A 14,043-nucleotide genomic window follows, 5' to 3' on the forward strand; every position below is an offset into this window, starting at 1 on the left:
CATGCTAGTTTGGGTCATCCACGTATATTTTTATTGATGTTTGATGTTTAATTTAATGTTTATTACCTCAAAATTTGACAAACTTGCTGTTTTCAACATGTCGGTTTGCAGTGCAGAAATAAAATTCATTCCTCCTTTCTTGGCTTGAGTGACAAGCATTTACAAGCTCAGTTACATAGATTCTGGCATACAGGCCAAATCTAAAATAATGGATATTTAATAGCTGTGAATTTGACAGCAATGTGTTATCTGTAACACTAGAAAGTGCAGTTCTTGCACTATTTATAGATTATTCTTTAGAGATAGTAAATATTTAAATTTAGCACCAGATCAATAATTTCCCTACCTTTAATCAAAGCTAGGTTTTGTGAAAATTGGTTTAGAAATGAGGGAGCTAACCCGATTTTTATGGTTGATGCCTGCCTGTCGTAACTACACCTGGAACAGCAGGGTTCTGCTAACGTGACTCAGTGCATAGCAAGTGCTCCTGCGTGTGCACATCTCTGAGTATAGCAGCAAATAGGCAAAGGCCAATCCAGTGATATATTGATGGATGATCTTATTAGGCATAGGATGTCTTTTATTTTAAAAGGAAGTCATGTGAACATCTGTCAGAGGTTGTAAACTATTTCATATATGGAAAAAAAAAATGTCGTTGTCTGTGCATTTGTAATTTTAGGTTGTGGTCAGTGAGAAATCAACCCAAATGGCTTTTTAAAGACCCATTTTGATGAAAATTGTGTTTTTGGTGTTTTCCGCATGCTTTTGTAGCAATTTTCACATTATGCAAAGAAAACAAAGATTAAAAAAAAGCATTTCTGGGTATTTCTTTATTTAAATTGTTGTGAATCAGGAGCAGATGAATAAACACTCACACGTCTTTGTTTTCCCCGTCTGAGCTGGTATCTGGATCAAAACTGTACGGCTGGATAGTTCCAATATTGATCACCATTTTTGTTGCACTGATAATGTTACGTTGAGGGTGTGAGGGGTTGCAAGCTAGCGGGAGAGAGTGTAAAAAATGTGGATAATGTGAAATGGGCTAACAATCCCGCCCCCTTTTGAATGAACTTTTGCCGCTCTGCAGGAACTATGTTCTAGAAAACGACTTGAGATTTTTTTATTTCAACATCATCGTAACATAAAAGGCTGCTGGGAACACTTTGAAAAATAGATCAAAATATGATCAGAGTTCAAAGTTTTGACGGTTTGATAGTTTATGTGCTATTTTTCTATATAAGCTTAGTTTATCTACTCTAGAATCGAATCAGATTTGTTTTGATCCTATTTTGATGAGATCCTCTTTAACATATGGTTGAATGAATCTAATTTTGTTTTCTCCTTCAAAAAAAGAGTCAGGTTGTTCTTTGCAAAAGAAAAGAGCTGAACAATGAGGTTAATTACACAGATCACAGTGTGTGAGTGTTATATAGCCGTATTTAACAGTGATGAATCAGAGACACGAATCAGCATCTGCTCACGTTGACTTGGCAGAGAAACACCTGTGTAATCAGCACAGGTTTATGAGCCAGGGACCCACGCCGACACAAATAGCAGTCCCTCTATTTTTCCTGTCTGTTTGCACTCTTGTAGTTCACCCATCTGGCTCATTTGACCTTCTCACTTATAATAAAAGACTTCAAGTGTCCTGCTGCATTAAAAGTGGGTTCGCAGATGAGCCACATGCCACTCATAAACTTTAAAATAACTTGCCTGCTGACATTATAAAGATAACACAGAGAAGGTCATGTATATGAGGGACTAAATAAAAATAATGTGAAAGCCAACATTTCTGAAATGCCATGCTGTCGCTGAAAGATGTGCGTCTGTGCGTTTGCATTTACTGGCTGAAATGAGAAAGTTAATGTCACGATGAACCAGAACAGGATGAAAACAAAAGACCTTTAAAAGCTATAATTATCGCGTTAAATCATGACTACAAGCCGGGGCTGTTTATGCAGAAGATGCAACACATGCAATCATCACCATTCCTTTCCAAACCAAAAATCCAGTAATGCATTCATCGCAGGCCCTCAACTATTGATAAATGCAAGTCAATAATGTGGGAAATGCATCTTCACATCATGCATCCAGAGAAAGCATCAATTAAATCCTTCCAGACATGTTCAAGACTGTGAGGAAGACTTGTTTGATGTTTAAAAATAGTCATCATCATCCCAATCCAAACACTAAAATAGATCTTGTAAACAGGGGCCTGTCTCCTTTTATAGCTCTGTCCAAAATTTTGAGAAAACTGCTTAGTAAAACAGTCAATAATCATGAAAAATTACAAGCCACATTTCTGTGTGTGTGTACTGCAGGTTCAAATCCTGCTGCATCAGCTGGGTCTCCAAAAACAAGAAGCCGTTTTGGTTTTTGTGGTGACGTCAAAGGCAAACCCTAATTAGAGGAAAAACACGTTCAATCAGCCTAAAAAAACCAAAGAGAGCTGCAACACCCTGCTGATTTTAATGTGTCCAACCTAAATGGAAATCCAACTGTTTTTCTCCACTTTCTCTTTCACTGTCTTTTTTGTCTTCAGAACTTGCAAATTGTGAGTTTTTCTCCATTACTGAAAGAAGCAGAACCTGTTTCCTGTATAAGAAATAGTTCCTAATGTTATTTTAAAAATTAATAATAGGTCAGCTGTGGTGTCCAGGTTTTACCAAGTTAAAATGTGATGAGTTTTTATGGGAGGATGTTCGACCATCACATTGATTTAATATTTATAATAGCTTGCAGTGTTTTCATCAATGTCAACCAGTACTTTCAGGCTCAGAGCATCAATTCTAACCCTGTGTCTGTCTTTATTTGTACATTTTCAGTTCTTGATTTAGAATAAAATTGATGCTAAATCAAGTTTGTCTTTTTGTATTCTTTCCTTTTTTATTATAAAAAACTCTTTATTCACTTTAGCTTTATGGTTACATTCTTTCAACTACTGTAACTTTTCAACCGTTTCAGCAAATAACGTAATTCTAGCGGATGCTGCAGTGGAGAAAAGCAGCCCTGCACTGATGTGCAACACTTTACGTTACTGTGTTGGATATTGGTGCAAAGCTGATATGAAAAGCCGCTTTTCCCTATTTTAGAATCAGCTGATTCATCTTGATCTATGCATCAACAGTTGAAAAGTTACGGAAGGTCAAATAGCGTGTTTTATTTAGGTGTTGCCAGCAGCATCTCCGGTGTTAAAGACCCACTCCCATCATCTTTTGATCCATTTTAAAATGTTCCCAGTGGACTTTTTATTAAGATTATGCCATGTTTTAGAAAATCTGTGTCATTTTTTAGGACATAGTTTCTGCAGAGTGCAAGACTTTATTAGAAATGTGCCTCTGAGTTGTGGGAGAGACTGTTGGCGCTGAGTAAGCCCTCCCCTTCCATCTGGTTGCACTCTCTCCTGCTTACAGCCCCTCCTAGACGTACACTGATCTAGTCGTCTGTAAGCGGATGCATCAAAATGGAGAAGAGCAGGGAGCATGTGGCTTGCCGTAGTAGCTTGTACGTCACACCCACAAGCTTTTTCCAACTGCATTTTTTCGTCTGCTTCTGATTTACATTGTTTGAATAAAGAAATACTCAGAAATGCAATTTTAATCCTAATTTTCTTCTTATATTTCCTCCATCATGAGAAAAATGCCACAACAAAAAAATGACAAAAACACAATTTTCATCAGAGTGGGTCTTTAAAGGACCTGGATAAAAAAGGTTCAACAACAAAGGATAAAAACACATTTGATTTTCTGAGCTGAAATAATTCAGGAAAATGAGCTTGTGTCCAACAGTCTTTCTGACAAAAGTCACAATTTTATATAAATAGATGAAATAAAGTCACATGACTCCCTTTACATTCAGGGGTTTGGTGAAACAGACAGAGCTGTAGGTATGACATTGAAAAGCCATTTGCAATACAGTCTCTGTGATCATAAAGTTGTCATAAACGTGTGTTTGACTCTCTGTAAAGTGTGCCAATTTGTGAAAAAAGTTGTCAAACGTGTTTGCCATTGAGACATGTTTAAAATGTTCTTGACTTTAGGTTCTTTGGTTTTGTGCTGTGAGCTTTTTTTGGTCCACACCAGAGTTGACGTTAGCTCTCAAACCTGTCAACTGGAGCAGACTATGTCAGGAAACAGTGGACCAAACAGCTTTGCTGTATTTTTTTCTCTTTTTTTACTAATTTGAAATTGAAAACATTCCTAGATTTACTTCTGCAAATTCTGTGTGCTAAATAGTCTGTTTACATGCACTTGATTTTGAATCTTCTCCAGGGTTCACCTGCACTCAGTTTCCGATGAATCTGAGGAAGTATTCAGACTGCATTAGTCATTTGTTCTGGACCGAGTCCGCTTAATATGTTCCAGACCGAGTCCTGAACCTTGCTTTTGGTCTATATTCAGACTGGCATCAAGCAGACAGTTCTGTTATGGACCAAAGCTTGTAAACAAACCATGTGACTAAACATCTTTTCAGTCATTGGCCAAAAACTACGAGGGCGGAACAAGACAACAATATAAAGATGGTTATGCTGAGCTTTACAACCCCTATCAGGACAGTTAACTTATTCGAACTTTATCTGCCAATTATCAGTTTTGATGTTCAGGAACAAACTTTTTACTTGTTACTTTGGTTTCTGGCAAGGAGACGTGCCGTTTGTGCTTTAACCCTTGTGCTATACTAGGCACTTTAACATTGGGAGTTGGGTCATCTAGACCCACTAGACAGTGCTCTGAACCTTTTTTCTTCAATGATTTGTGATCTTCACTGGTGGATTACATGAAATCTTTCCACCTTTATCCACCTTTGTCATTGTAGGGAGAACACGTCAATGTAAGGGTGGGGTCATCTAAGATAGCACAAGGGTTAAACCAGAGGATGCTAGCAACTGCAGTGATGAGGAGACGTCGGGTATGAAGGTACGCTGATAAGTCTTTATGACATATAGATTGTAGGGAAAACAATGGGAGGCGATGTGGATCACGTTAAAATTGTTTTAATGAGACTGCAATCATCCAACCACATTTTAGTGAGTTGCTGTGTCTCATAGTTGCTGTGTTATTGCATTCCGTTAAGGAACTACAAGGTAGCTTTTAGGATGACATCACAGCGGCGCCTGTCGGTCGCGTGCCGCGTGACGAGACACAGAAAAGCATGTATGAAGCATTTTAAAGAAGCAGTGTTAAAATAAACTTTCTAACAAATAAACAGTTTGACCCTTTCTTCTGTTTGATAACATGACAATCATTGCTTCACATTCGTCCGCTGCTCATCTGTTCCTTTATTCCTAATCTGTTTACATCATGTGATGGCCGACTACGGTGGCCGTTTTGGGTCAGCTGTTCCTCTCCAAGGACGGATTGTATTCAGACTGATGAATCAGACAGCAAATCGAAGCTACGGCATTTGGAAACCAACCGACACCACCTCCAAAGATGTGTTCCAGAGCGGTTCCTGGTCCGGGACCAGGGTCCGCTTGGGTGTATTTAGACTGAAAATGTTTTCCGGATTATCGGGGAAAACAAACTCTGGTTGGTCTTCTTTGCTTATTTTTTTAGTCTCAAGCTTCCAGTATTCAGTCTCTGCAGATGAAAACATCTCAACATGTAAACAATTAAAAGCATAACATCTACACTTAATCTGTAGCCATTTCATAATTTTATAGGTAGCATAATGGATTTGTAGTAAATAAAAACAAAAATCAAAGAAACTCCCTTCACAGTAATTTATTCCTTCATATCTATCAGGTTTTAGAGACCTAACATCTTGTTTTTCTATGTATTCGTTTCGCTCCAGAGCATTAGCTGCAGCAAAAATAGTGGGATTTCAGCCTCTTATTTGAATGTTCTCACATTACCTAATCCTGCTTTTATCCTAAAACAGCTTGACACTGTAGTTTTCCAAAAGTACTTCATCCAAATGCTTCTCTTAGCTGCGATGAAATGCTCATTTGGTGCTGTGATGAGTCTGTAGGACAGCAGGATGGTGGATGTGTTACTGCTTCAAAACAAACTGCGTGTTCATTGTTATGTGGGAACTCGTCACGGCAACAGCTTGGCTCATTAACCCCTTCACACACTTTCACCACGGCGCCTGTGGAGTAAGTGGAAAAAAAAGACTTTATGACTAACAGCAAATCTTTAGCTCCCTGCTTTGAAAACCTCAAACACAAAGTCTTTTCTCTGCTTTTTCCACCATTACATTTGTGGTGGATCAATAAATGACGTACACTCCAGTAAAACAAACAAAACACTTTTAGTCTGTTGGTGATGGTGTGTGGGTAAAAAGATCTCTTGCAATATTTCCAGTAGTTAATTTTGAGCTTTGTTTTAACCCTAAAACTGCAGAAAAATCTAGAGGTTTGCTTATTCTTTTGTTTAAAGAGAAAGAGCTGTGCTTTGATGTTTATACGTTTCTTTTATTTTGGTAGAAGGATGCTGAGGTTAGAGTTGCCAGGAAGGAGGCCTAAAGGAGAAACAACGAGGAGGTTCATGGAGTTATCAAGGAGGACATGAGGGAGGTTGACGTGAGCACGAAGAATGCAGAGAAAAGGATTAGATGGAGGCGGACAATTTGCTGTGGCAACCCCTAACGGGTGTGGCCAAAGGACAAAAAGGAAGTTTAAAGTGTTGAAAGACTCACTTCAATGAAAATTGTGGGTTTTTTTTATGTTTTAACATGTATTTGGGGCATTTTTCTGATGATGGAGGACATACATTTATAAAGAAAATTAAACTTTAAATGGTTTTTATGAGTATTTCTTTCTCTTTTTTAATTGTCACAAATCAGGAGAATATGGACAAATGCTCCACTCCACTGGTCCCACCCACAACATCAGAAGCAAATTTTTAATGAAATACTCCCACTCTGCAGAAGCAATGTTATACAAAAAAACATGTTTTTTTTATATTGGCATAATCATAATTAGAAGACCACTGGGAACTTATTTACAATGTAACACAGGGTCTGTATAGTCCTAACCATTGACTGTATAAGAGAAGTGGACTGAGAGACCCCCCCCCCACACACAAGTGCTCACTGGCTCCAAGAAGCCAAAATCCCATAGACTCCAATAGAGAAATAAACTGTTATCACTCAGTCGTTCTATTTGTCAAGATAACCATTTCTGCTCTGATGAATTTTTAACATGTTTTTTTGACAATCCCATTTTTTAAATGATATTTTTTAAATGATATATTGCGTCACGGTTCTACCCCCATCCTCTTTAATCACCCTCCTGACCCCCCCTCGATTATCTCTCTCTTCTTCCCTTGTTTTCTTTTCCGTCCGCTCCAACAAAAGACTGTTACAGATATGAGTAAGATGAATAAAGTTTAGCCTAAATTACAACAGAGGTTTATTTAAATACACACCTAGTGTGTATTTAAACCCCTTTGTGACAGTAAAATATGCCCAAAACAAGAGGCTTTCAGCTCATTGATAATTGATATTGCAAAATACTATGTGGATTGAGGCTCAGTAGGTTTATCTTACTATTACGTAAAAACAACCAAGTGCATCACAGCATACAACACACACACACGTGATGTCAACTTAAACTGATCAGTCCATCATTTCAGTTTAATGCGTGGAAACACTTTGAATTTAGCAAAAACTTGTGACCATACAGAGTGCTAGAATGTTCTAATATTCCCTTAGATTTTATTGATGAGGAAAAACAACAGTGGGCTGAACTTTAGCAAACTAAAATGTGAATGGATTTGACATTCATTCTTGTTTACATGTTTTAATTTACTCTTTATTGTCTTGCAGGAAATAAAAGGAATCTGGAAAACTAACCCTAACCCTAACCTGCACTGTTCAGTACCAGGTATTTATCTCTGAGTCACACTGGTTGAGGTTCTAGCTAAAGATGTCCTGGATCCATTTTAGGCCACTGAATGGGATCGTCAGCAATGCCAAATTGTGATATGAATCAAATTGTTGTTAAAATGAATTGTCACAACCCAGTGTTTTATGTATTTTTTAGTTGTCTAAATATTACAGCCAGATGGAGCCTGTGAGAGCCTCTACAGTGTTTTTCTTTAAACGGGCGTCTTGTTCCAGTCGTGTTACATACGATTCTAAAATGTGTGGTTACAGGCATAAGACAACTGTACAATATATTTTTTCCTAAATCAATCTACAGATGTTGCCTCCTCTCATTCCACTCCATGTAACAATTCTCAGGTGTGAACATGCCCCCTCAGTAGTTTTGTTTTACTCTCGTATCCTGAAAGAATCTGCCTCACAGTCCCCTTTTATTCTGGAAACCTTTCTTTCATTTCCTTTTTTTTTTTTTGGGGTCAGTAGAAGTTAGGTTCGGTGACCTTCCAGATGGATCCCACTCCCCTCAGATTTTCCCAAAGTGACCACGACTGAAGATAAATATCAGTCACATCGTAACAGCAAGGAGGTGAACAAACACAACCAAGGCCGACGGACTGCTGCTGGCTACATCACGGAGCACCAAGGTGTTAATTTGAAGTGTCACTTCACGACTAAGAAAGTGGTCTTCTTCCTCGGCTGCAACCTTTACAGTCAAACCTCAATGAGGAAGTGCCCCTGAGTTCCCAACTCCAAACTCTTGAAAAGGGCAAGAAGGGGTGATCACCCCTCCTACCCCCCCACCCGATCTTTCTCTAGCACGCCAGCAACTGTTTGCAAGCATACTCCACTGATGATTAGAGTCAACCATCCACAGACAGACAATTAATAGGGTTTCATGCTCGGTACAACCTGCAGTGCTGGGTGATTACGTCTGTAGGTAACCGAACCGCTGACAGCGACATGATCCTCGCTTCCTGTGGTGACCTGCTTTAATAATGAAATAACCATAAAATGGCAAACCCTCCACACAAGGAGGCCGGAGCGGCACTCTGTCAGAGTAAAAGACGGTGCTGTGGAGCCAGAAAACAATCGGTATCACGCCGGAGCTGTACTAGTTTATTGCAGGGCTTTCCCTTTGTTTCCTTTGCTCTTTGTCAGTAGCTATAAGAGGCTGCTCAGAGCCACGTTGCTGGATGAGTCACCTTGCCGGAGAGTCCAAAGCCTAAAAAACATGAACCTTTTATCGAAAGGGGATGTTTGAGTGGGCCAGGACAGGAACGTGGGCTTGATCCCTGTCTGCAACATCAACTAGTGTTCAAAGCCAGCCTGCTGTGATTTATTCTCCGCTTTACTGTTTCCCCATTGTAAACTCTCAGGCAGATGTCATAAATTAGCACATGGGCTGTAACAACACTGTACGCCTATCTTGGAGAAGTGGCTAAATGGTAATATCCATCTGTGCTCCTGCAGGATTTACAGTGTTTCTAATTATCTTGGTGTTCAGAGGTACCTGCTGATCCGAGCGGCACAGGTTTCTGCACATCTGGTGAGACCGACATTTGGCCACAGACCAAACAGGAGCTTGTTGTTTTGTTTGGGCTCCTGTGCAGGAGTGGGGGGGGGGGTGCTTGAAGGATAAGTTATCCACACGTTCTCATGGCAAGGAACAAGTGATCAGTGGTGTTCTGTGACACAAGCAGACTTGCATGGGGAGTGATTTGACTCACGGCGTGTGACTGTTGTCATCCTGCAGACCTAATTGGTTAACTTTCTTTGTTGCCATGCGGTCCAGATTTGAGATGTGAGGGATCTGCTCTAACGCTGACTAGCTCTGAAAAAAACCTGATGTTTGGATGAGCAGATCAGTGAGCGGTCATCCTCTGAAAAGGACAATAGTTGCCTGTGAACTGAAGCTGCGAGGACTGTTCTGAACAGAGTGTGCAGCCTCTTCAGGCGAATTTGAGAGCACTATTTTTATTTGTATTTTTCTGAGGACGCACATGGGGGGGGGAGGCTGGTAGAGCAGCTCTAATCAATCAGGGGGCCTTTGTGGTTTGAGAAATAACACAAAGATGGCAGATGAGATTAAAAAGGTAGGGAGGGGGGGGGTGTGAGGAAGAGAAAGAGAGAGAACTCTCCTCATCCCTCCACGGCTCAACACAGAAATGCACACAATATCAGCATGGAGAGCCATTCTCCGCTGCGTTTACCTGCTCGGGGCCTTGGAAACAGATCCGGCACTGGGGGGTCCGCAGGCTGCTGGCGGTGCTGGTCAGGGACACTGCGTCCAGGCCCACTTGCAGTTTGGGCTCCTTGTCCTCGAACGCCAGGCTCCGGGGCCGCGGGTCGCTGCCGTAATACTCCTCCTCGTCGTCCCGGGAATGGCAGTCGACGAACGGCGGCCAGCCGCAGCCGCCCATCCCCAAACCGCGCATGGTGGAGGTGGTGGTGGTGGTGCGCCTCTCTGTGTCTGAGCCGGACTGTCTTGAATCGGATCGCATAAACACCAGGACTTTGAGTTCATTAAAAAACATGCGGATCCGATACTTGAACATGTTTGTCTGCGTAAAGATGCGCTTCACTGCTCCGAGTTTCTCCTCATTCAGCCTGGAAAATTCATGCTTTTCTGAGGCTTTTCCTCTATCAGGAGAAAGGAGGGCTCCCGCTCCACTGATGGCATGTGTGTCGAAGCCAATGCGGATGAAAGATTTTTCCCTTTCAGCTGGCCGACACACTCTCTCTCAATATTCATTACTCAAACAACTCTCCGTCGAGATGCGTCCTCCACCGCACCCCAGAAAACACCACAACCTGCCTGCCTGCCTGCGCGCTCACTGCTCCATTTCCTCCACCTTCATTTTCAGAGGCTTGCAGGCAAAGGAAATTATTTAAAAAAACAATAACAGCCTACATGTTTTTGCTACCCAAAGCAGAAGATCGAAAGAGAACGGAGTGGAAAGGAAAGCATCAGAGATGTAAAATCTAACGCTAACGGCATCCCATCCACACACTTACATCTGGGACTCTTGTCAAGAATCATAATCCAGAAAATAGAAAAAGAAGAGATAAAATTGGTCTTTTTTATTGTCTTTTTGTTTTATTGTCCATTATTGAATCCTCCGTCAGAGCATGGTCGCTTTTTTCCTCCTCCTTCTTTCTTCTCCCTTTTTTTTATCTCAAAGGCAAAAACAATCCGCGCCGTCCTCCCCGACAATCCTCATCGAGATGAGAAATGCAGCCCTTTGGATTTGCATTTTCACAAGCCTATAGCAGAAATGCAAAAACACCCCAGAGCCCCATGTTTTTCTGTCCTCGCTCGATGTCCACGATCAGCACCTGAGCGCGAGCCAGGAGCCAAATAAACGAGAGGCAGGAAGAAGAAGAAGAAGAAGAAGGCACCTGGATGTTCCGATTATGCGCGTGGATCCGCATCTGTCAGATGTGACACCTCAGCGAAGGCATTGATCATGGGATCAGTTATGTATGGCGGTGATGGTTCTTTTTTCCTCCTCGAAATGGTCGGCTTGGAGATTGAACCCTTAGCAGCCACTACTTCCGGAACAGGGAGGGAAAAAAGCTGACTGTCATCCAGTAAACAGCTCGCCATTTTTTCCCCCCTCCGGTCATCCGTCCATCTCCTCCGGCGGTTGACGCGCCTCTGCCGCGTTCCCAGCAGCTGCGTGGGCAGGCAAGGAGCTGTGGCGGCTTTCTCAGTGACCGGCGGCTGCTGTCCGAGGTGCTGATCTCCCTCTGCTGACGTGAACGCTGCGGGCGCGGGCAGAGGGAGCGCGCGCAGTTCAAAACCGGACGCAAATACACGGCAACACTGGAAAACGCTCATCTGTGTTTTGTCTAATTAACATAATTTACCAAATAGTAATGTGGAAAAACATTTGATCAATTAGTATTTTTCCTAATCTAAAATTTAATCATATTTTTATTCATTCAAGTTATCACGTATATTGAAAGATAACTTGAGATTTTAATTTTAATTTTAAGGTTTCCATTTAATAAGAAAATCAGATGAACAAACTTGGATCATCCAAAGCAGGACAAATAGCCAAAAACGGTGGTCTAACAAGCATCTACATTATTACAGCACGGTCCAAATTATTATCCAGATATTATTTTTCAAAATGCTCAATGCAAATGACAGTCAGCATGATTTTCAAGTTACTAACCGTTAGAGCATTATGTTAAATGTTGTTATCCCATAGTCCGTGTGAATACTCAGTTCTGATTGACTACTGGGTGTGCTGGGTTCAAGTCGGACGGTTTAGGGTTCCACCTCGTGCGTTAATTCCTGATAATGCACACTTCGTCGGCCGTTATCCCTTACTTAGCCCTTGTGCTATCTTAGATGACCCCACCCTTACATTGACATGTTCTCCCTACCATGACAAAGGTGGATAAAGGTGGAAAGATTTCATGTAATTCATGGACACCAGTGAAGATCACAAATCATTGAAGAAAAAAGGTTCAGCGCACTGTCTAGTGGGTCTAGATGACCCAACTCCCAATGTTAAAATGCCTAGGATAACACAATGGTTAAACAAACCTCCTAAAGATAACAGTTTTTCTTTCAAAAGTAAAAACCTCCAAGGTCACTGTTCCACATTATTACACTCAACAGTTTCACAACATTTGATAGATTCCAAAGAATTGAAAATGGTAATTTGTTGAATTTGCTGTATTAGAAGGTCATATTTACTAAACTTAAAAGCTGTTCAAATCAAAACATCTTAGGCAACCTACATTTGAACATAGGACCCTGTATTTTGTAGCAGCTTCACAATTCTTGCATCCATTGAACTTTGGAGAGTTTCTGCTTGAATTTCTTGGCAGAATAGCCTCCCAGAGCTGCGGTTTGGATATGAACTGCCTCTCACCCTCAGAGATATTTTGTTTGAGGATGCTCTAAAGCAGGGGTCCCCATGTCCAAATCCTGGTGTCCTACTTGTTTTCCAACCAACCTGCCATTGAAGCTCCTTATTGGCTACACACACCTGATCCAGGTAACCAGCAGCAGATAAGGCAGGGTTTCTGGAAAACCAGCAGGACACCGGACCTCGAGGCCTTGATTTGGGGACCCCCTGCTCTAAAGGTTCTCAATAGGGTTGAGATCAGGGTAGTATGGAGGCCACACCACCAGTTTATCTCATTTTATGCCCATAGCAGTCTAAAAAGCAGAGGTATTCCTTGCAGCATGAGATGATGCATTGTCATGCATGAAGATGATTTTTTTATGGAAAGTCAGAAAGTCCTCCCACTTTTCAGAGGTCATTTCCCACCTTCAGGGATCTAAAGAGGCCGACCAGCTCTCCCCATGATTCCGGCGGGCTTAAAGCATGACTCTGCCACCTCCTTGCTGACGTTGCAGCTTTTTTAAGACATGGTGGCCATCCACCAACTGCCTGCTACTCCATCCATCTGGACCATCAGCGTTGCACGGCATCAGTAAACAAGACTGTTTGAAAATGAGTCTTCATGTATGTCTGGGTTCACTGCAGCCGTTTCTACTTGTGAGTGTTGTTAAAGGGAGCCGAATAGAAGGTTTACGTGTAACTGCAAGCCTCTGGAAGATCCTACACCTTGATGTTTGTGGGACTCCAGAGTCACCAGAAGTTTCAAATATGTGCTTTCTGCTTCGTAATGGTATTTTGGCAGCTGCTCTCTTAATCCAATGTATTCGTCTGGCAGAAACCTTCCTCATTCTGCCTTTATCTGCACAAACATGTGTTTGCTCTGAATCAGCAACAAATCTCTTAATAGTATGATGATCACGCTTACGTTTTTGTGAAATATTTAGGGTTCTCATACCTTGTAAAAGGCATTTGACCATTTCACAGTTTTCAGCAGCAGAGATCCTTTTACTTTCCCTTATTGCTTGAAAATGTTGGTCTGCTTAATAATGCAGAGCATCCTTCTTTAGTAGTTTTTCCTTTAATTTAACTCACATGCCAAACTAACAACATATCACAAGTGCCTGAGATTGATGTCTGTGATCCAAAGACCCCCGAGACACAATATCATCCATGAGATTAATTGAAAAACAAATAATTTTATATTTTTGATACTTAAATTAACAATTTGCATGATCATTTGGAACGCAGTGTAAAGAAACCCCAAAATAGCTTATAGTTGAGACAGAAATAAGTCCCCTTGAAGTTCATTTCACTTTCCTTATAATGGCAATTCAAAAGTGAGATTATCTAA

At 41.1% G+C, this 14,043-nt stretch overlaps 1 protein-coding gene across 1 annotated transcript in view; it reads right to left on the reverse strand.

Moving 5' to 3' along the window:
* LOC101155433 (E3 ubiquitin-protein ligase MARCH9) overlaps positions 1–11,606 on the reverse strand; it is a 30,623-nt gene extending 19,017 nt beyond the window's left edge. The window contains exon 1 of the mRNA XM_004071045.4: positions 10,038–11,606. Coding sequence (XP_004071093.1) covers positions 10,038–10,382 — 345 coding nt within the window. The 5' untranslated portion in view covers positions 10,383–11,606. The remainder of the gene's footprint in view (positions 1–10,037) is intronic.
* Between the last annotated feature and the right edge of the window lie 2,437 nt (positions 11,607–14,043).

Source organism: Oryzias latipes, chromosome 7 (assembly GCF_002234675.1).
Source record: "Oryzias latipes chromosome 7, ASM223467v1".
Lineage (NCBI taxonomy): Eukaryota > Metazoa > Chordata > Actinopteri > Beloniformes > Adrianichthyidae > Oryzias > Oryzias latipes.